The sequence below is a fragment of the Marmota monax genome, unplaced genomic scaffold (genome assembly GCF_021218885.2).
Source record: "Marmota monax isolate L192 unplaced genomic scaffold, Marmota_monax_Labrador192_F-V1.1 WCK01_AAM20220418_F8-fsc00482, whole genome shotgun sequence".
Lineage (NCBI taxonomy): Eukaryota > Metazoa > Chordata > Mammalia > Rodentia > Sciuridae > Marmota > Marmota monax.
This window is the reverse complement of record NW_026694066.1, coordinates 34,977-59,166: the sequence shown is the minus strand read 5'-3', so window position 1 is coordinate 59,166 and position 24,190 is coordinate 34,977. Positions and strand designations below refer to the sequence as shown.

Genomic DNA, 24,190 nt, shown 5'->3' with positions numbered 1-24,190 from the left:
TGAATGGTAAATTTACATATTTTAAAAGAAATGAATATTCTTTAAAGTCTTTACATGTTCAAACAGAACATTTAACCTCTACCCCTGAGGGCCTAGCATTTATAGATCTCCCATTTATTTAGGTAAGCAAGAAATATTGGTTTTAATATGATATCTGAGTTCTAAATGATGACAATTAAATTCAGAGGGTTTTGAAACATGTGTGGAGAAAGAGAAATAAAATCCTTTTCCTTGAGCACTGGTTATACACCTGGGAACATTTTCATGTTTAGTCTAGAAGTTGACACTGGCAAAGACCCTCTGGTGTTGGCAGCTATGACAGCTGTCATTCTGGCCTTGATCTTGTTTCATCTTCAAACTGGCAGTAACTTGAAGAGAAAGGATGAAGACAAGAGAATCCATGGGTCAGGACAAATTTTCAACTAATCATCTCCCTTTGTAGGCAGCAATAGATATAGATGCTTTTAAAAAATCATAATCATATCAAAAAGAGAGAAGCCAGACTGTGGCAAATTAGGGAACATTTCAGATATAATCTGCTTGTACAAAAGATTCCTAGTATGATTATGGGAAAAGCTCTAAATTAAATAATTTATTTGACCTGATTGATTAAAAAATTATTCTGATTATTTTTGAGAAAAAATATTGTGAAAATTTCTCAAAAAATGAAAAGCATTTGTTTTACAAGTGGATTCGAGCATTCAACATACTAATGAATGCATAAATGCATTTATGATTCTAAAAATTTAACAACTCATCAATAAAATCATGATTGGGTATAAAGGTAATTTGAAAACTTTCTCAATTCAATGAAATCAATACAGATTAATAAGTCTTATTAAACTGTACTTTGAAAATAAATTTTGCATGTGTTATAAAAATATGTACTACATGTTCTATCTCGATCTATCACACAGAACAGGAGCTACACATCCTTCTCAAAAGTGAACATCTGGACATTCTACATGAACTGCACTCAGATTTCCTTGCCAAACCCCCACCTGTGCTGACACAGACCTGCTCCTCCCTGTCTGTGGTGGGGTCTCCCCCCAGAGGCCCTAGCTCATCTTGAGGTTTTTGTGGGACTCCCACAGGCAGCCCTCTCACTGTGGCCTCTTCCAGGGCACAGAAATACACTGCTGCATCCATGAGCTGTGAGGCTGTGATGGTGAGCTGGATGGAACTGGATGCCTTCTGGAAGTTGAGGGAATAGCGACCCTCTGTTGCATTTTGCTTATTGTAAGATTCCTGACGAATAATGAAAGTCAGTTTCCCACTGGGTAGTTGTTTGTACCAGAATAAGTAGTAATTAGGTTCACGGGTTTCATACACACAGTGCAAGGTCACAGCCTTGTTCTCCACCACAGAAATTGCAGTCTGAGCTTGAATTACCTTCTGGGCCATGCTGGTTCCTGCAGGAGAGAGGAAGAAATAGACTAATCCTTTATCTGGAACTATGGGAGTCAAAAGGATAGAGTGACTAAGGACCCAGCACTCTGATCTCATTGCCTTTTATTCATCCCTCAGAACCTCATCAGAAAATAAAGATCTTCTCTGCAGGACCTTCAGGGCTGAGAACAGCCTGCACTCTGTGCTTGTGCACATCCTTACCAAGACAGATGGAGGCGATGGCTGCTCCCAGCAGGCTGGTGGCCAGCATAGTGGTAGCTCTTTCCCGAGAGAAATGTTCTATGTTTCGTCTCAAATCCAGATCTTAATTCTTGTGCTCAAGAGGTACAAGCAAAGTTACTGGGCTATGCACTGCATCTGCTCTAACAGGAAATGGAGTTACCAGATATGGGGCAGGTTTGCCTGGGTCCTGTCACATGCTTCCTGTGTAGTGGGAGATGACAGCTCTGAGAAGCTGTTTTATAAGTTATTGGGTTGGATCATTTTCAATATTTCTTTGATGTAAAATGGAGAACTTAAAATTATTATGAACTATAGTCATAGGCTAACATGGTCATATATCCTTTGGTCTTACATATGCCTTTTTATTCCTACAGATGGTAGGAAGGTAAAAAGTAAAAACAGACTTTGGACTTTCTAACAAGAAGGTAAACTTTTATTCTCAACCTTTGTTCCTACCTTGCCAATCATGGAATCTGGCAAAAATAACATGGGAAATACTTTATTTATGGTTAATGAATAATTTCATATCATGTCTCCTGAGTCACAAACTGACTCTGACCCCTTTATACATAGCCTCCCTCTATCGATATTCTGCAGCAGAGAGATACATTTTTTTGTAACTCAAGAAACCGCATGGACCCATTGTTGTCAGCCAGAGTGTGTAGTTTACATTAGGTTTCAATGTCAGAGCCATTCATGGGTTGAGACAAACACATAGTGACATGTGTCCACCATTACAGTATCAGACAGAATTGTTTTACTGCCCTAATGTACTACAATTAGTAGTGATGACTACACAATTCTGTGAATATACTAAAAGGATACATTTATGGCATGGGAGTTATATCTCAATAAAACTGTTATTTAAAATTGATAAAACTGAAAATATATGAAAGATAGTTAAGTGACTCAACTGTTGTGGTGGAAAGCATGAATTGCAGCTTGGAAATCTGTGGAAATCAGGACAAACTGAGGCTATTATAATAATTAATTCTTTTTTTCAGTGCTGGGAATTAAACTCAGGTCTTATGCATGCTAGTCAAGTGCTCTACCACTGAGTTACACCCACAGCCCATAATAATTCATTCTTATAGAGAAAGTTAATCTCTATGTGATGCAGAGACAGATTTATCAAGAAACAAATCAAGCTTTTATTTCATGGCTTACTGCTATTCCAGCCACAGAAACTAGTATTTCCAAGCTCATTTTCTTGTTCTTAAAGAGAGCCCTGAAATGAGAGCAGCATCAGGCCTTGCAAAGCCTGCCTTACACCTGCCAAGCCCAGAGAATGCAAGGTGGAAAAAAAAGAACATGCAGGGCTCCAGATCTTCAAAAAGTTAGGGACCTTCCCCTAACTTTTCACTAACTGACTCCCCAAGGGTTGCAGCAAGAGCCCAAGTTCATCTGTTTATGTTCATTTGGTGTGGAGATGGGATCCCAGTGAACATGGGCATCCTCCTCTGTTGTAAGCAGACACCTGAATTTTTTGTTGGTTGCTGCAGGAGTATGTTGGGCACAAATACAATGAAAAAAAAAAAGGTCAGGTTTCACTGCTAAAGTCATGTGCAGAACCCTGAACATCTCAGAGCACAGAACCTCAAGGTCATTCTTCAGCATTGAAGAGTTGCCAAGTTGAGTGAAAGGTCAGAGTGAGGTGTGTCGGCACAGTGTGAGCAAGATGCCCTGGAACAGCCTGTACTGACAGGGCTGTTCTGAACCTGCAGTGTCCCAGACAGGAGGATTGTTGAGAGCCACAGCCGAAGGGGCCCCAGCAAACTTCCAGCTGCCAGCAAACTTCCAGATGCCAGCAAACTTCCAGCTGCCAGCTGATGATTGGCTCACAGCGGCCCCAGCAACTTCTAGCTGCCAACTGATTGGCTCCTCTGTGGTGATGCTCATTGGGCTGTTTCCCTGCCCTTTCAGACCACGGAGCTGCTCATTGGGGGACTTTTTTGGCTCTGCCCACGCGACCCAGCCAATCGGCCTCAAGAGCAGGAGGAGTGGGGGAGGTAGGGAGGCTTGTGGGAAGCCGGTGGTGGCAGTTGGGCTCTGAAGGTTTTGTGAGGAGCTGTTTTGTTTGGCGTGTGTGGTCCTAAAAATAAAGTTCGTTTCTTTTGACAAGTGGCTCCTGAATTGTGCCCAGCCAGACTGCAGTCTCTCTTAGCTGTCCTCTTAAAAATGTTTTAAGCATTCACATTTCTAAGCAACCCCATGGGAAAAAGAAATCAAGGGCAGAGCAAATAAAAGTTCCATTTACTAAAGATGGAGCCTCTCCTGTTAAAATCATTAAGACACAAAATGAATCAAGGTTCTCAGAATTAAACCAGAGACACTGTGCCAATTACAAGAAAAAGAAGGCCCAAATGTGCATCATGCCCAACATCCTTAATAAGCTCCTGTAGCACAATAATTAAAATCAAGAATCAATAAATGGGACGGACTCAAACTAAAAAGGTTTTCTCAGTTTGGTGAATAGAGAGCCTACATTTTGGGAGCAAATTTTTGCCACATGCACATCAGATAAAGCACTAATCTCTAAGATATATATAAATAAATTCAAAAATCTTAACACCAAAAAAAAAAAACCCAATCAATAAATGGGCCAAGAAAGTAAACAGACACTTCTCAGAAGATAATATACAATCAATCAACAAATATATGCAAAAACGTTCAACATGTCTAGCAATTAGAGAAATACAAGCCAAAACTACTCTAAGTCAGAATGGCAGCTATTAAGAATACAAACAACAAGAAGTATTGTTGAGGATGTGGGGAGAAATGTACACTCATACATTGCTGTTGGGACTGCAAATTGGTTCAGCCAATATGTAAAGCAGTATGAAGGCTCCTTGTAAAACTGGAATGGAACCATTTGACCCAACTATCGACTCCTCGATGTATTACCAAAAGACTTAAAAACAGCATACTACAGGGACACAACCACATCAATGTTTATAGCAGCACAACTCACAATAGCTAAACTGTGGAACCAACCTAGATGCTCTTCAGTTGATGAATGGACAAAGAAAATGTGGTATATATACACAATGGAACACATTCATCATTGAAAGAAAATAAAATCATGGCATTTGAAGGTTAATAGATGCAGTTGGAGAAGATAATGCTAAATTAAGTTAGCCAATCCCAAAAAAAACAAATGCTAATGTTTTCTCTGATATAAGGATGATGATTCATAATGGGGTTGGTGGGTAGAATGGGAGGATTTGACAAACTCTAGATAGGGCAGAGGGGAGGGAAGGGAAGGGAGGGGGAAAGAGGGTAGGAAAGATAGTGGAATGAGATGGACATCATTACCCTAAATACATGTATGCAGACACAAATGGTGTGACCCTATTTTGTGTACAACCAGAGATATGAAAAATTGCGCTCTATATGTGTAATATAAATTGTAATGCATTCTGTTGTCATATATAACAAATTAAAACAAAAAAATTAGTAAGACACACATTCCTGGTTCCAGTTGTAAAAATAAATCACAGATTAGCTCATAAACTATTTTGCCTCAGCTTATTTATAAGCAGTTAAAGTGACTTGTTTCAGCACAGACCAACTAACTAAAATGTCCTGTAGCAGAGCTAGTGGACCTTGTCAGGCGTGTTCTTTATCTATGAAAGAAAGGTAACATCTGTGCTGAACACAGGCTCCACTGGAAAACACCCCAGTTCCCTTTGACATTGTCCCTCCCCCAATTCTGCCCTGGAGAGTAATCCAAGAACTCCAGATGTCCTGGCTCTGAGGAAACAGAGCTGGAAGGTCCTGACAGGGATCTCTAGCCAGGAATACTGGACAGAGGAATCACCCCTCCCTGGGTGACCACACCCAGGACCTCCTCACCCTTTGAGTTTGTGCTGCACCTGTGCAGCCCGTCAAGATCCTCAAAGCACAGTGTCATGCCAGGCTCACTTCTGCAGGCAGGGTTTCTTTATGGGGAAGGAGCTGTGCCCCTAGCTGGCTTGCCTGGAAACACTGCTGGTCTCCTGATGAGCTTCTCAAGAGGAGCCCAGGCCCTTAGTTTATATACCTGGACATACCAGAAAAGGAAAGGGACAGCTGTGTCTGTGAGTGCAGTTCAGGGTCATAACTCCCCCTGGGAGTGTGGGGAGCATAACAGGCCCTCTGCCTGGGTCATAGAGTCTCTATGGCACCCTTCTTAATATACCAAAGGCATTGTTACACTGGAAATGTAAAAGGGATATTCTCCAATTCCAAAAGGGTCGAAGGTCATCTTAAAACCAAGGTATAGAACATCTTAGCCATTTTGAGTAAATGCTGCTCCCTGAATATAGACAAGATCACCAGTCCTGAGCAGGAAGCATATAGCATGGCTGTCTGGGAGTCAGCAGGAGGTTTCATTCAGGAATTCACCAAAGTTGAGACAGTTTTTCCTCTACTTGCTTGATTCCTTGTGGAATTCTCTTCAAAATCTGGCTCAGGTATTAAGCAAGACAAAACTGCCCTACAAGATTATGCCACAGCTGAAGCAAAGAGAAATGTGCAGATGGGGAATTTGTCAAATAGCCTCAAGAAGGGACAGTGCCCTCTGTGCTCTCCCTGTCCCTGTAGCCTGTTCTCCATCTTTGAATGTGGTATTTTCCCTAGAGTGGAATGCAAGTTGCAAAGAAGATAGCTGTTACTATGTTAATGCAAATTCTTTGGCATTTAGCCTCTGTGTAGAAGATAATCAAAATAATAACAAAATTTTTCTGAAAACTTTTATCCACTGAAGCAACCATGATGCCTTGGTTTATAAAATATTATTATCCCATTTTACCCTTAATTTGGTGAAAATGACACACAAAAACATCATAATCAATAGGAATGTTTAATTATAAGTTAGTCACTCAGATGCTTAGACATATGCTTTTATTCAAAAATTGACAAATGGGCTGAGTGAAGTGGTGCACACTTGCAATCTCAGCAACTCTGGAGGCTGAGGCATGAAAATCACAAGTAGGAGACCAGCCTCAGCAACATAGTGAGACCTCGCCTCAAAATAAAAAAAAAATGGTCTGTAGATGGATCTCAGTGGCAAAGCACCCATAGGTTCAATTCCCTTCCCAGTATTAACAACAACAACAACAAAGAATAATGGGATTATATCAAATGAAAAAGTTCTGCACAGCAAAGGAAACAATCAATAGAATGAAAAGACAATCTACAAAATGCAATAAATATATATGCCAAAATTTATTCTGACAGAGGGTTAATATCCAGAATATGTAAGGAACTCAAAAAACTTAACAATGAAAAGCAAGTCCTATAATTTAAAACTGCACAAATTATTTGAATAGATATCTTTTAGAAGAAGAAAAACAAAAAATTTCATTGTCTAAGCCACTAAAGATACACAAATCACAACTACAATGAGATATTCTCTCAATATTCAAGTTAGAATTATTACCAAAATAATTAATATAATAAGAACAATAAATGTTGATAAGAATGTGGAGGAAATAGAATTCTTATACACTGGTGGCAGAAATGCAAATTAGTAGAACCTCTGAAGTATAAAGATTCCACAAAAAAATGAAAATAGAACCACCATATGATCCAGTTACCCTACTTCTAGGAAATAAAAGTGAGATGAGCAAACTCAAGAGATACCTGCATGCACACTTGTGTTCATGTGATGCACAATAGCTAAGATAAAGAATCAACTGAGGTGCCTGTCAGCAGATGAGTAGATAATGAAAATGTGTTATACACACACAATGGAATATTGCCTAGCCATTAAGAAGAACAAGGTCCTTTCATTTGTAGCAAAATAGATGAAACTAGAATATATTATTTTAAGTGAAATAAGTCAGACACAGTCTGTTCTCTCTCATTTATGGGAGTTAAAAAAAAATAGTTGACCTGAAAGTAGCATAGTGATTACTAAAGACAGGGATGGCTGAGGGGTGGGAAAAGTGGTAGGATTAGTCAGTGCATACTGTATGTATATATGGAATTATCACATCAAATCCCATTAATATTCATAATTAATATGTGTTGATAAAATAAAATATTATAAAAACAAAAATTTAAAACATTTATTTGTCATCCAACAGAAAATTCCAAATTTAAAAATAGAACTCTATTTTGATGTGGATGGCAGCATAGGCACATTTTTTAAAAGAAGTCCTGGAACCCCATCTACCCCTCCATTGGTGGGAGTGGGGGGCACATCTGGTGACTGGTGAGTGAAATGTCAATGAAGACTGCTGAATGGGGCTTCAGGAAAGGACTTCCTCTGCCAGCAAGTACCCATAGACTGTGATCTTCTCTCTGCCTAGGAGGGGTATGACATGAAAGGCTCTCTAGCAGGTTTTTTTTTTTTTTTTTTGGAGGGGGAAATGTAAACACAACAGGAACACCTGAAGGATGAGAAACATTAAGCTGGAAAGACCTGAGGTCCCTTACAACATGATGAAGCCCCCAACAAATGACAGCCCTGTTTTATATACAACTATTTTATATGAGAGAAAAGTAACCTCCTCCTTGTTAAAAACACTCCTGGGGTCTTCTGTAACAAGAAGCTCTGTCAATCTCTAAATAAGGCTGATATATTCATTAAAAAAACAAACTCATCACCTTGACAGAGCCCGCTGAGTGAGCCAGAACTGAGCCCAGTAGTCCACAACTTCTGTGGTGCTCTGGGCTCCTCTGGCACAGGTGATGCTGGCAGGTCAAGGTGGGGCTTTTGGGAACCACAGTGCTGACCTATGTTTCCCCTCCCCCTGCATCTTTCTCATCAAGCATGCATTATAAATATATGCTCTGATTTTCTCCACAAACACATTTTCAGTAGTTTCAAAAATGTGTCAAGAAAACCATAGTCAGCATTTACTTATTTTAATAGGAGTGAGAATAAATAGATGGAAAACCAATGTACTTGATCCTAGAAGCCTTTCACACCACAGCATTTTAGGTCCTGGCCATAGAGAATATACTCTCCTGTTTGATGGGGAAACTAAGACTTTCTTACAGATTTCCTTTTTCCTCATGTAGAAGTTGTGGCTTGGAAATTACACAACCCTTAAATGGCAGAATCCAATTCCGATGTTTCCCTCTCTTATCACACAACAGCTTCAATCCTCAGCTGTGAGATGGAAGATTTGCTTGGACACATCCTAAGATCCCTCCTAACCCCAATGCCTAAGAGTTCATCACTCCCTGGAACCAGAGGAAAGCAAGAGTCATCTCAGGCAACTAAAAGACCCCCTGAGGATGAGCCTGAGGACATTGAGATAAAATGGGTCTAGCACTGCAGTAGGACAGGTGAGACTCTCTGTTACAATTTGAATGTGAGGAGTCCCCCCCCCCCGAAAAAAACTCACATGTGAAACAATGCAAGAAGGTTTAGAGGAGAAATGATTAGGTTATGAGACTCTTAACAATCAGTGAATTAATCCCGTGATAGGGATTAACTGAGTGGCAATTGAAGGTGGGTAGTGTGCAGCTGGAGGAGGTGTGGCATTGGGGGCATGGCTTTAGGTTATATATTTTCTCTCTAATAGAGTCTCTCTCTGCTTCCTAAATCATCATGTGAGCCACTTCCCTCTGCCACACTCTTCTGCCATGATGTTCTGCCTTACCTCAAGCACCAAGAAATGCAGCCAGACTTCTGTGGACTGAGTCCTCTGAAACTGTGAGCCCCCAAATAAACTTTTACTCTTCTAAAATTGTTTTATTCAGATCTTTAAGTCACAGGAGGAAAAAAAAGAAAATAAAAGAACCTGACTAAAACACCTTCCAATACTGAGCATTCTTTCCTTGTCCTCTGCTGGTGTACAGGGCTTACTTTTTTTCCTGATAAAATTAGAATATGAAAAATCATTTCGAATCAGGGACTGAAATCCTTCAAGTCATGTTAGGATATAGAAGGCACCTATACTGAGGATGAGCCTGAGGACATGGAGCCAAGGTGGGCAGAACTGAGCCTGGCATTGCTGTTCCCTTTCCATATCTCATGACCTTAACCCTATTCCAAAATGCTTCAAAAAAATCACAAATTTGAACAGACTCTCCTCACACCACATGGAGAATGTGAAACCACCAAGTCCACCCATGGTCAGGGCTTCTGGGAAGCAGCCCTGGCAGGGTTTGCGTCAGGGCTGCAGGTGCCTGCTGATCTCTGTGCATCTGTAGCACAGAAGTAAGTGGCTGCATCTGCAGCCTGGGAAGCCGTGATGGACAGGACGCTTCTTTTGGTGGAGGTGTCCAGGGTGGCTGTTAGTCTTCCACTGTGTTTTTCTTTCTCATTTGAGCGTATTAAGATCACCAAAGCAGGACCTTTACCTGAATCCTGTCTATACCACTGCAGAGTGGTAGTACTACTTTTGTAACTGCAGTTCATGGTGGCATTTTCGCCCTCCTGGACACTCAGGACCCGAGGGCTCTCTTCTTCTTGTTGGCTGTTCACCCCTAGGCAGAAATGAAGCCAGAGACAAGAAGTCACTACTGAACTTTCAAATCCTGTTCCCCAAATCACAGGAAGACCTCATCTGTCTAGCATGTGGGCTCTAAATTCTAGTCTCCTGTTCCCATCTCCACCAGCCCACCCCACTCACTGGCCAACTGAAGCCACAGGGTCACCAAACACACTCTCAGGAGTTTCTGCATCTTCCTTCCTTATTGGGATCACAGGAGGCACAGCTCTGTGCCCTAAAAGGGAGCCAAGTTCCTCAGTCAGAAGAGTTCCCATTGCTGAACATTTATCTAGTCTTCCGTTCCCCCTCCCCGGAGTCTCGATTTTTTTACCCAGCCAGTCAGCAGCAAACTCAGTCCTTTGCTTTGAATACACATGCAAGCAAGTAAGGGTGGAAGTGTGTGTGCATGCACAAACACACACACACACACACACAGAGAAAGTTAAGTCTAAGAAGAGGGAGACACTGACGACATCTGGTGGCGTCAATATCATCATACTGATGGAATGGGCTCTGGATGGTGAAGTGTGCAGAACTGACACAGAAGGAACCTGAAATATAGTCCATTATCTTCCTGCATTGAATGCTGGTTCCAGCTTAGAGTAAAAGCAGATACAGTTGAATTCAGATAAGAACTCAATGAAGGAAGAATGTTGGAACCCAGAAACTACTGGATACCTTTGAGAAGCACTGTTAAGTTTGCTACTATTACAATTTCTACAAATATATCTTCAAGATGATCTGACTCTTTTTAAATCTAATGCTGGAATGAGACTATATATGTCGGAGCTTTTATTTTGTGAGGAATGGAAATGAACTCTGATTTGATTAAATTAAAAAGGAACAAATTAGTAAATACCAGGTTTGCTTGGGAATCCTCAATAGGTTCAGGGAACTGGGCTCAAATCTACCAACTCAGCACAGCACAGAAAATCAGTCTGGAGAAGCCCTCCTCTGAGCACCCATGAGCTCTTCTTCTGAGCCCTGGACTCTGCAGGTGGTACCTGCAAAGTTGCTCAGGTAGGATGATATACGCAGCTGTAATTCCACTGTCTCTGCAGCCCTGCCATCCCTGTGTTATTGTAATTACTCCCACTGCCCCAAAGGAAACTCTTAATCTTTCATTTATTCCATAACTGGCTCCTGAGTCAGCATTGGAAATGATGCGCCCGACTCCTGGGGCCCATTCCAGTACCCACATCCATCTGCACAGTAGGCTGCATATATGAAGTGCCACTTTGCTAGTTGTACTACAAAATACCACAGACCTGGTGACCTAGACAACAAAGTTTATTCTTTCATAATTCTGGAGGATTTAAGTCAAAAGTCCAGTTGTCAGCAGCTTTGGTTTCTCCTGAGGCCTCTCTCCTTGACTTGCAGATAGACATCTTCTCAGTGTTTCCTCAACTGGTCCCCCTTCTGCCTCTGCTGTCTGTACCCTAATCTCCTCTTCTTACATGCACACAGGTCATTTTGGATGAGAGCCACCCAAATGACCCTGTTTTAACTGAATCACCTCAGCAAAGGAAACAATTTATAGAGCAAAAATGTAACCTATGGGATGAAAGAAAATATTCACAATCATGTCTGATATGAGGTTAATCCCCAATATATATATTTTAAAAATCCTATAACTCAGTAGAAAAAAATAAAAATACTGATTTAAAAATGAGAAAAGGACTTGACTAGACATTTCCCCAAAGACATATAAATGGCCAAAGATATATAAAATATGTCCAACATCACTAATAATCAGGGAAATGATAATAAATATTCACAAATCACTAAGGGGATTCTAGTTTCCCATTATGCATTCTTTTTGTTGTTGTTTGTTCTATGAACCTGGTGGGGATTAACTGAGTGGTGTTCTGGAGGAGGTGGGCATCAGGTGCATGGCTTTGAGATATATATTGTGTATCTGGCAGGTGGAGTCTCTCCTGATCCTCATATGAGCTTTTTACCTCAGCTACACTCTTCTGCCATGTTGGAATGAGGCCTCTCCTCAAGCCCAAAGGAATGAGGCCTACTATGCCTGGACACAGACCTTGAAACTGTTGAGCCCTCAAAAAACTTTTCTTCCCCTAAACTAGTTCTTTGTCAGGTCTTTAATCATGACAGTAAAAAAGATGACTAAAACATTTGCATTTAACATAGTTATACACATTCATGTGCCCAACAAGATCTACATTGTTACATTAAAAATATAATACAATAACTTTCAACGTGAGATACTTCATATTTATATGTTTCCTTAATAAGTACTGCTTTAAGCTGCTAAAATCAAGCACACTGAGGCATCAGTTTTTACAGTGTCAAAAAAGACACTTCAGCATAATAATTATGTAGAAATTAAACCATTTACTTAAAGACTATTTTAAAATATGCTTCAAGAATATTCCATTCTAACTGCTAGCCCATTATCCCTTATCCCTGGTATGAACAATGACAAAGTCTACCAGATATTTTGGTAGACTTTCACTCTCTGTAAAGAAGTTGTGTTCATACACTAGAGTCGCCTGGCTTGTCAGAACAATGTTTTTTAGTTTTATAAAAGCTACAAAAGTCAAAATTACCAAAGCAAGCACATTAGCTTTCATTATATTTTGTTGAAAATGCAGAAAACTCAGTTTAAAAGGTATAATTTTTATTCTAAATACAGTTTTTGAATTTTATACACAGCTCTCAGCACAGGTCAATCAGATGTGAATATGTTTATAGTAATTAATAGAAAATTAAGTTCTTCTATACCCCGTGTACAGGATCTCCTGGGGCTTTCAGCCAGCTGCTTCCTAGCTGCACAGAGGGCATCTCAGCAACAGGACCACTGATGGTGACCAGGGAAGGAACAACACCACTCAAACACTATCACATTCGCTTCCTCAACTATGAATTAGTGCTAAGTAACATTTCATCTTCTCTGGCTTAAAAACAGTTTCCTTCTAATCAGTCCTACTGATTTGCATGGTAGTTATGAGTTGCTAAAATGTTTAACCATAAGTTATTAACATAATCCTTTGTAGAAATATTTTAATTGAACATTTATCTTTATTTCATTACTCATTGTGTGAGCTTGGTATCCTTGACAAAGATCAGTTGAATGTACATTCATGGCCTTATATCTGGGTTCTCTATTGTGTTCTATTAGTTTGTATATATGTCTTAATGACAGAATCACACTGTTTTAATTACTGAAGATTTGTAATATATTCAGAACCCAGGAGGTGTTATACCTTCAGGTTTGTTCTAACTTCTCAAAATGGTCTTAGGTCTCTTCAGGGTCCTTTGCGCTCAACTCACCAGTCATCAGAGGAATGAGATATTGCAATTCGATTTTACCTCACATCTATGAAGATGGCTACTGTCTGAAAATAAAAGACAGTCAAGTATTGGTGAGGAAGTGGAGAAATTTGAACCCTTGAACATGGTTGAGGGATTGCAAAATGTTGCATCCATTAGGGTAAGCAGTATGGACCTTCCTCAAAAATTTACAGATAGAACTATTGTACAATACAACAATCCCACTTCTAGGTATTTATCCAAAATAATTGAAATTGGGATCTCAATGAGATATTTGCACTCCCTTGTGTGTTGCAGTACTATTCACAACAATCAAGATGTGGAAACAACCTAATGTCAGACAGTAGGTAAATGGATACAAAATGTGGCATATACATAGATTAAATATTATTATCCTTTAAAAATATGGTGACTTTGCCATGTGTAACAATACAGATGAACCTTGTGAACATCATGCTAATTGAAATAAACCAGTCTTAGAAGGACAAATACAGCATGATTCCACTTAGATGAAGTATCAAAACTAGTCAAACTCATAGCAGAGTAGAATGGTGGTTGCCAGGGACTAAAAAGATGATGATATCAGGAGATGCTGGTCCAGGAGAACCAAGTGTCAGTTAGACAATATAAAAAAGTTCTAGAGGTCTGTTGTACTATATTTTGCTCCTAGTTACTGAATTGCAGACTTGCAGTTTTAAAAAACAGTAGAACGTAAGTGTTTTCACCATAACTTTAAAATATTCTTGTCCCTGAAAAGTGTAAACCTGATTGAAATAAAGGACAATGAAAGGATAAATGTCATGTCAGGAAAACTCCAAACAGAAATGAAAAGGGGTACAGAAGTAAAACGGGAAGAAATAGCACACCAAAAAGAAACTAGAGGATGTCTGTAGCCATACACTAAATAAAATTCCTTTGAGGCAACACTAATCATCACAGTGGATGCTAGAAGTGACTTTTAAAAATTAAAGTGCTGCTGCCTTTTTAACTTCAGAGCCCTTATTGCTATGTTCTTCAGAGTGCAGGTGTCAGGTGGGAATTGGAGCATGAAGTTGTGGGGGAACACAGGTTTCCCTCCCGGAGAAATTCAACACAAAACCTTTATCTGGGCCACAGCCAGTCTGAAGGCGGCAGTACACAGACATGGAGGCAAATATTCAGGAGACAAATATTCCCCAGGACTCAGGCCACTCTGTCCTCTTGGGCTGCACAGAAAAGGAAAACCTCTTGAAAACTCCCCAGCTTGAACCTGTGTGTCACAGAAAGTGCCCTGTGTCAGGTTTGTGGTTAGCTCCCCCTGCAGCCCCAGGCACTGTGTCACTCAAAGCACAGAAGTACTCAGCTGAGTCGCTCCAGTGGGCTGAGGGCTTCCTCAGGTGGAAGGAGGTTTCATTCTTCCTAAGTTCAGCCTGGAAACCATTGATGCCTGTCACCAGGGTGGCCCCTGACACGTACTTCAGGAGGAGCTGGAGGCCTTGGCTGGGGCGTTGCTGGTACCAGAAGAGATAGGGAGGAACAGAAGATGAGTAGCTGCACCTCAGCTGCAGAGGGGCTCCTTCAGAGACCAGGACGTGGCGGTCAGGCTGGGTCACTGACTGGGCTCCGCTTCCTCCTGCAACATTGATGCTGAGTAAGGAAAAGCAGCGCAGACCTGGCTGTGGAGAAGACGCGTCTCTCTCCAGTTCCAATCAAAACACGATCACTTTGGTGGGAGGGGAGAGGGAACAGCATGTACTCACTCAGGGTGAAAACCATCGCGAGCACCGGCACGAGCAGCAGGAGCATGGCTGGTGGGGAAAGCTACAGGGATCCGCGGGTGGGAAGGTCGCGGGGGCTGAGCCTCTGGGGCACTGAGTGGAGAGGAGGCGCTGCACGAGTCCCTTGCTTGGACGAGTTTCACAAACGGTTAGAAAGAGGCTTTCCTTTTCAGCAGTGTGGATGCTCTCTAGTCCCTTGTTCTAGTGACAGGTCCCTTAACCACATGTCAGTGAGGAAGCATCAGCCAGGGGCAGGGAGGAGGGGCTCCGCGGCTGAAGAGGATGCTCAGTGAGAACTGACGCCTCCTTGTACAACATCGCCCTCTGGAGGCCTGAGGCGGGACGGGGATCTAGACAGGCTGTGCCCTTCCCATGTCAAGGTGTGATGTGCCAACTTCCAGGGAATGTGCGTGTCCCTTTCAGAATCTGTGATGATGCCTCCTTCTGCAGTACATGGGACTTAATCTTAAAGCACATGAGAAGTGGTAGTTATGTAACAGGAGAAGATAACAACAATTTAACTGAAAATTAGTCACAGAAAATTGCATTCTATACTCTGAACACAGATGATACTCCATAGTATTTTGCAAAGCCATTCCTCAGACAGAGTGGGTAAGAATCAGGGGCCTTAGGCTGAGTCAAGTCTTCATAAGGCCACGTGCTGCTACAGGTAAGCATCAGAGTGAGGAAAACAAATTATTTTATTTGTTGCTAAAGCAAAAAAGCAAAATAAACAAGAGACTCATACTAAATCTCAGCCTGGATCACATGTCATTAATTAATCAATCTACCCAAACTAATAAAAGCTATAATTTTCTTTGTCAGAAAGTGTGACGACTCCTTGATTTCTGTTCAAAAACTCTAATATTTTTTAAGGCTATGAGAAAATCATTGAAGTACCATATTTAAGAAAAGAAAGTGAGAGTCCTGCTGTCATTGTCAATGGTTGGAACAGACTGGTATACTATGCACAGTTATAGAAACATCACATTAAAAGGGAGACTAACAAGACCCACCTACAGAGACATGTAGGTAGAATGATAAGGGTTAGGAAGATATGGCAGAAATATCCAATTCTGGAAATAATGAAAAAGAGACCAAAGAAAAAGGTAGCAAATATTCATGAACTCAGTAAGACAGAAGGGAGTACAACCAGCAGACCAGAAGTAATAGAAATCTACTTTCGGAACTACAGAAGGTAAAGGAGAAGTTGTCAGTGACCCTCACATGAGCTAAGCATGAAGTGAGCCCATACAGGTGGGAAACATGCCAAACAAATGAGAGCAATCTGCTCTGTGGCCTAATAATATGACCAACTTATTTTAACATAAAATGAGAAATTATACTCCAATGATTCAAATGTATGAATTTCCAAGATCATTGTAATGTCATGTGTAGCTAATAAAACAATAAAATTAAATTTAAAAAGAATATGATTGGAGCCTAAAAATGAAATACAAAGAGAAATAAGGAGAGAATCACCAGTGAAATGAGAGCCTAACCAACAGGAATCCTTTTCCAAAGCCAGAAGAACCACTTTGTGAACACTACACCTACCCATACCAGCCTGAAACCACTTCTCCCTTGGGGTCTAATCTGTGTCATCATCCTGCATATAGTTTCTTACATATATAAGACCAAATCATATAGTCAGTTTGAAATTTTAAATGTTTCTAGAATGTGCTTCTGATTAAAATTTTCTAAGTACAAGTATTCATGTCTTATCCACCAGATATATTATTACTTTTTAATAAAAGTAATATTAGGAAATCAGTAAGTAGAAGAGGATTTGAGGAGGGAGGTTGGAAGTGAATTAGTTTTTTCAAATTACATCATGTGTATGTGCAAATATGTCACAATGAATCCCATTATGAGGTATAATGATAAGGAACCAATAAAATTCTTAAGTAAGTAAAACTTTGGAGGCCAGGAGTAGACACACAGCCTAGCACTTAATTCAGTTCTTTCGTGATGTATCTAGCAAGTCCACAAATTTTAGTACTGGATTTTAGCATCTACACTTCTCAGAAGCATGGGCCCCAGAGGAAGAAGTTCATACAGGGAAGACTGAAGATGTGACCTGGATGCGGTATGGAACATGAAGCCTAGAGCCATGCAAGACTGCATGGGGTGAGGAAATATCAGAACACTCCAAAAGCACAAAGGGCAGAGAGATGCCCTCATTTACTGCCTTGGAAGGTGCTCTGTTGTACAAGGCTGGGGGATGCAAAGGCAGTGTTCAAACAGGGATATAGTACAATTGCATAGCCCCTATGAAGCAACCCAAGGGGAACTGAAAGATAAGTGTCCTTGGAAGGATTCAATCTCTCAGCAATTTATCTCAAGGAGCACAGTGCAGGGAATTTGTCCACATATGTAGGGTACCTTCCTTCTTTGCTTATTCCCTGCCATTCTTTCCTTTTTCCTTACTGCTCAGAAACAAACAGAAACAAAGAAACACACAAAAGGAGAAGTCTCACCATCATTTTCCCTGACACTGAGATGAGCTGGATTCAAAGGACCTGGCTGCAACATTAAACTAAGAAAACAAGAGAAGAAACCACTCAACACATGGACATGAGTTTCTCAGGTTGAGGGTGGGACTGCTCTGCAACTTTAAGGGTCAGCTTCTATGCTGCAACTCACTGGAAAAAGAGAGCTGCACCAGAATCTATTTTTATGGGGGGAAGGATGGACACACAAAGGATTTTCCATGGAAAGTTCTTTACCAAATAAGGCAGGCTATAAGATTTCAAAGGTAGAGTCTTGCTTCTGGGTGTCTTGTGGTCAACAGATTGATTGACATCTTGGCAAGTCACACCCATCTCAGGTGCTGTATGGGATCTCAAGCAGAGCTACAGGAGAGGCACACTTGCATCATGCAGCCCAATCAGCATGCAATGCCAGACTTGTCCCCTCATATAGCTTCAGTGTGCATAGTTCACAAACACAGCTCATGGATGGCTCACAACAGAGAAGAATTCTATCTCCCTGTTCAGATGAAGTCAGCATTTGATTACTACTCAGTGGCAGAAAATCTGTTTGATCTTTATCAAGGCAATGATGAACATTTTGTACATCCATGGCATGGTGAAGCCTGGAGTCCCACCTGCTTAGGAGGCTGGGGCAGCAGGATTGCCAGAGCCCCAAAACTTATGGCCAGTCTGGGCAACTTAATGACCCACCCCCCCAAAAAAATTGTGTATAACTCATATTAAAAAAATCCAAACATTTTTCCTTTTAAAATCATTTTAATTTGGAATTTACATATTTAAGAAGCTAAAGAAATTTGCTTGTTGAAGTATAGAGAGTATTTTTTCCCAATAGTTTCTATGAGATTATCATGAAATTGAGAAACCAATGAAGTATAATGTTGAAGTGTTAAGTCATAACTTTCCCTTGGCTCAAGGCAAAAAATAAACAAAATCAATACATGCCGCAGTCCGGCTGCAGCAAAATAACCGGGGGGTGACGAACAACTTGTGTAGATTGATACAGCAGGAGTAGGAGCCGTTTATTGCAGGACAGGAGCAGTATTTATACATTCCACACAGCTTATCTAATTAGCATAAACTAGATACATCAGTCAACCAATAAGGAATCTCCACACTTAATGGCTCGCTTTTGTTACTTCTTAAACCACTCCCTCTGGCATTTTGCCAGGCACCATCCAGACTTGTTTACGAACTCTAACATTCCCCTGGCAAAATGCCAGGTGTTATTTTGACTTGTTTACAGACTCTAACAAATACATAAAAATTTTTGAAAGAAATAAACAGATGAATCTCATTATGGCAAGATAATTATAAGAGAAATGTATCAACATTGTAAAATGGAAAGCAGACAGGAGCCCACTGACGGTTGAAACAGAGAAAGGAAAAGCATAGCCCAGAATGAGCCGTGTGAAGATCGCAGTGGGAATGTGAGTGGAGGAGACCAGTTCCACCAGACCCTGGAGAAGCTCTGGGCTGAGAAAGAGTAGGTGTGCTGGAGGGCAGGAGGGAAGGACACAAAGGAACAGACTGAATGTGAGTGTGTGAAGGGGACATCAGCCTCCCTCTGTGCCCTCCATCCTGCTGCTCCTTGTGTGTGAGGAGCACAGTAGGTCAGTCCCACCCAGACACTCAGCACTCACTAAATTGCAATGAGCCATCAGGGAAGGCTGAAGATTTTGATGTGAGTAGTTGACAGAGTTCATCCATCTTCAAACTGATATTAGACACAGGGAAGAAAAGGAGCAACTGAACTGACCAATGCTTGCACTTCCATTTTAATGAGAACCCTGTCCATTCACATGCATGCCCACAGACCATTCTGCCAGCCAACCCCACTCAAGAAGGCACCTTGTATGGAACATTTGCACAAAGACATAGGGAATCCACCCTGATACCCAGCCCTTCATTCTTAAAGGTAAACAAAGATCAGAATAATGTTAGCCATTCCCAAGTGTACTTGGTGGGATCTCTTCCTGCATGTCCTTTATGCATGAAAGCCCAAAATAATCAACTGATTATCAGAGGCATTTCTGCCTGGTTAAAGTAACAGACATAGTGTCATAAAATCATTCCCAAAACAAACTGAGATAACAATATACTGGTTTCCTGGTCACTGCTTATTATGGTTTAATGTGGTGTCCCCCAAAAACTCATGTGTGAGACAATGCAAGAAAGTTTGGAGAAGAAATAATTGGGTTACAGCCTTAATCTAATTAGTGAATTAATCCCTTGATAAGCATAAATTGAGTGTTAACTGAAGTGGTAGGTTTTGGCTGGAGGAAGTGGGAATTGGGGTGTGACTATGGTGTATATATTTTGTATCTGGAGAGCAGAGTCTCTCTGTGCTTCCTGATCACTATGTGAGCTGCTTCCCTCTGCCTCACTGTTCTGCCATGATGTTCTGCTTCACCTGGAGCCCTGAGGAATGGAGCCAGCCTTCAATGGACTAAGACCTCTGAAACTGTGAGCCCTCAAATAAACTTTTCCTCTACTACAATTGTTCTGGTTGGATTCTTAGGTCACAGTGGTGAAAAAGATGACTAAAACACTGCTCTTAAAATGTATAAGACTTAGTTTTAAATAACAATCCCTAATACTTATTTAAATCTTTTCTATTAACAAGTAATTTGAGTTAAATTATTTCAACTCTTCAAGAATGATAAGACCAGCCATAGATACCCTATTAAATGAATGATGAAAGTAAAAAATTAGAATACAGAAATTAGAAAGTCTCTCAGCAAGTGAATGCCACTCATGTTCCAGCAAATTTCCATGTTAACAGCAGACACTGTTGGTGTTCAGCCTAAATCCCCTGTCCCAGGCTAGGGTGAACAATGCCCACATGCTAAGAGTTCTCTCTAGCTGCCCATGCTGAAGAGATGAGCTGGGTTCAGAAGAGCTGGCTGCAACATTAAGCTAAGAAAATGGCAAAGAAATCACCCAACAAACAGACATGAGTTTCTCAGGCCGAGGGTGGGACTGCTCTGTGACCTCAAGGGTTCTCTTCCATGAGGGAAGGCAAGAGGGCAAGAGAGCAAGTGTACCCGGAACCCCTCTATTTATTAGGGAAAAGACATTCGATGGACTATTCCACCCAAATAAGGCAGGAGATAATATTTCAAAAGGAGAGTTGCCCAGTCCCATTGAGTATTGCTCAAGCCCATAGCTGAAGCACTTCCTTGCCAAGCTAAGGTAAGGACCACTGGCTTTGCACAGCTTGTGGTGTGTGGTGCCAGTCCAACACCCATTTACTCAAGGCTGAGGAGGGGCCCTTAGCTTGTGTGCAGGGCAGCCCCCCACAATGAGTGTTGACTACTCTTGACTCACAGTTGGTCTTTACCCACAAAATTGACCTCTGCCACTAAGAGTCACCATTGCCCAATAGTATATACCGCTATTCCAAGATAAACCACTGCCAAAGACTTCAGTACTTTATTTTTGCACACAAAATGTTGGTAGCCTCACCCCCTTACCTCAAGGTGGGAGGGATCAGATCTGCAGAAATATTCATGCCCCAGAGCTCCCAAAATATCAGGCAAAAATCAAGATTACAGTTGAACAACATCCATGCTTAACTATTCTCCATATTAACTTGCTTTCCTCAACAAATTATGAGCAAAATAATTTCAATTCATGTTCTTCTTTTAAGAAACTCAACCTACGATAGCATCCTATTTCATTTAATTCTGAAATAAATATAATAATATAGCATCCTATTTCATTTAATTCTGAAGTAAACATAATAATATAGCATAAGATCAAATTCCCAATTAGTAACATAATAGATGTTCAAGCCAGCCCTACTGGGGCTCTTTCCTCAGTGTCATGATGTCAGAGACATGCAAATAGATGGAGCTGAAATTGAAGCATCTTGATTGTAGCACAACTTTCTTCCTGTTATGGTTTAGGTGTGAAATGGCCTCCAAAAGCTCCTGTATTAATGCAGGAATATTCAAAGATTAAATATTAGATTATGAGTGTTGTGACCTAACCATTCCATCCAAATTTGAAAGGACTACTGTACTGGGTGGTAACTCTGGCCCACTGAAGCATGGCTGGAGAAGCTGAGTAAATAACTGGGGGTGTGTCCTTGGGCTTGTATCTTGTCCTCCTGGCTCCTCCTTCTTCCCCCCACCCTCCTTCCTTGTTTCTATGAACAGAGCAACACTCTTTCACCATGCCCTTCTGCCATGATGTTCTGCCTGATCTTAGGCCCAGTGCAATGGAGTTAGCCAATCATAAACTGATCCTCTAAAACTATGAGCCCAGTAAACTTTTTCTCTCTTAAGTTGTTTTAGTTAGGTATTTAGTGGCAAATATATATATATATATATATATATATATATATATATATATATGAAAAGAAAAACAACTGCGTAACACACTGTTCTTCCTCACTACCTTCTAAATCTTTCTTTCATGATTTGAAATAACTGTTCAGTTTTCAATTCTTCAGATGAAGAATTCAAACCAAATCCTGATTGGGATGCATCCATTTTGCCAGTGACTATGTGAACAAAATTAAACATAAATATTAATTCCCCATTCCCAACTTTCTCTGACCTGTTAGACAATGTTAACAATGACAAAACTAATAACTACAGCTTCAGTTTTACAATAAGTATGACTTTCAATTTTTTTTCTATAATTCATCTTAATATTTATTACAAATATTTAGTTTCATCAGACCACAAACACTTTTACTGGATCTGTTTTAATTGGCAAACAAAATCCATGGAGCTCTGGAGACAGAAGGGGTAACATCCATATGATCTTCAGTGTTTCCAACTCTCTTCACCAATATTTGCTAAAATATTCAATACCTTGTCATCTGTGACAGCTGATTCATGCAGTAATTTACTCTCCAGAATGAAGCCCCTTGTATCTGAGACTCTTTAAAATCCTTTCTCATGTATCCATTTCCAGATATGAGGAATCATTTTGTGCTCCCAGCCCTGCTGCTGTGGGGCTCTCTGTGGCTATGACTTCTGCTTCCCTCCTCCCTGCACCTCACCCCAGTGCACAGGCATCAAGGCTCAGGCCAGGGATTCTGAGTTCTACTTGGCCTTTATTCAGGAAGAGCAACATGGACTCTTTCTGACATTTGATCTCTGCAACCACCTGAGCTTCTTGTTTTACAAATTCTCACTCTCTCACTCTAGTCCTTCCTCCTACGCATCAAATGTCCAGGAGTGGGGTTGCAGCTAAGAGTGAAGATGAGATGGGGATTAATAACTAAAATAATTTGGGATCCAGATGTGGTTGCACCCATCTGTAATCCCAGTAGCTGGGGAGACGGAGGCAAGAGGATCGCGAGTTCAGTGCCAGCCTCAGCAACTTTGAGGCACTAAGCAACTCAGTGAGACCCTGTCTCTAAATAAAATACAAAGTTGGACTGGGGATGAAGCTTAGTGGTTGAGTTCCCCTGAGTTCAATTGCTGGTAACCCCCTCCAAAAAAAATAATAATTTGGGTTTAAACACTTTTCCAAATTGGATTTTCCCATGACTCCTTTCTTCCCTTTGCATTTCTGTTTGGGGATTACACTCCTAAAGCAATGTTTATTACTCTTAATTCCCATCACATTTAGAGCACAAAAGACTCTCTGCTCTGTGGTCTATGCTCTACCTCAGGCCTCCTGGGACAGTAGGTTTCTGTGCAGCTGCAAGTGCCTGGGGAGCCACTGTGTGCTCAATGCACAGAAGTAGGTGGCTGAGTCACTGAGCTGGGAGCCTCCGATGTGCAGGAAAAGATGCCGCTTGGCTGTATCAAGCTGAGTTGTGAATTTTCCTTCACCTTTTTCACCATTGGAGTATATGAACATCAGCAGCTTTGGACCTTTCCCAGAATACTGTTGATACCACATGAAGTTCCGAGAAGCACTGTCACTGTAAGTGCAGTTGAGAGAGGCCATGGCTCCCTCTGGAACACTGAGGGCTGCAGGACTTTGCTCCACAGCCTTCTGTTGGCTGTGCACCCCTGTGCAAAAAGAAAATGGTCCAGGAAGGGTGGTTGGGTAGTGGATACTCTACAGGATTTAAATTATCCTTTCATGGACCTCCCACCCTCCCCTACTTAGAAGGTAAAACCATTCATGTTTCTTCTTATGGGCCTAGAATACACTTCAAATATTGTCCTTTATGCTCCCACAGAAATGCCCAAACTCACAGCTCAGCTGAAGCCACAGGATCAGTAGTAAAATACTCAGGGATTTCATCATTCTCTTCTCCCCTGGCTCACTGAGGATCAGATGGTAAACCCTAAAGAGAGAGGAGGAAGGGTCATTTAGATATTTCTGAGTCTTCTGCTTTAGAAAATGTAAAAAGAATCTGTTCTTCCAATTAGAAAAAAAGAGGTCTGTTTTTTTTTTTTTTTGCCATCCCTGCAACACCATCAAGCCCTTCCCCCTCCCTCCCCCCTACCCATTTATCCCACCCCAACACACTCAGAGAAGCACCTGACAGCTTTCCTAAAGGTCCCTGAGAAAAAAGACACTGCCATCTTGTGGACTCATGATAGACACCCTTCCTAAGGGTAAACAATTAACATTAAAATTCTGCCACTTGAGTTATATTAAA

General features: G+C 41.0%; 4 gene segments (V, D, J or C); all 4 read right to left on the bottom strand.

Annotated features, from left to right (window-relative positions):
• Positions 1-797: 797 nt before the first annotated feature.
• LOC124106615 (T cell receptor alpha variable 19-like) lies at positions 798-1,766 on the bottom strand. The segment is given in 2 exon segments: positions 798-1,412; positions 1,612-1,766. Coding segments are annotated over 2 exon segments (552 nt in total).
• Positions 1,767-9,706: 7,940 nt separating this feature from the next.
• Positions 9,707-10,316, bottom strand: LOC124106592 (T cell receptor alpha variable 17-like). The segment is given in 2 exon segments: positions 9,707-10,059; positions 10,206-10,316. Coding segments are annotated over 2 exon segments (405 nt in total).
• A 2,375-nt stretch (positions 10,317-12,691) lies between these two features.
• Positions 12,692-15,344, bottom strand: LOC124106607 (T cell receptor alpha variable 8-4-like). The segment is given in 2 exon segments: positions 12,692-14,973; positions 15,101-15,344. Coding segments are annotated over 2 exon segments (402 nt in total).
• A 7,897-nt stretch (positions 15,345-23,241) lies between these two features.
• Positions 23,242-23,902, bottom strand: LOC124106591 (T cell receptor alpha variable 12-2-like). The segment is given in 2 exon segments: positions 23,242-23,591; positions 23,781-23,902. Coding segments are annotated over 2 exon segments (402 nt in total).
• Positions 23,903-24,190: the final 288 nt, after the last annotated feature.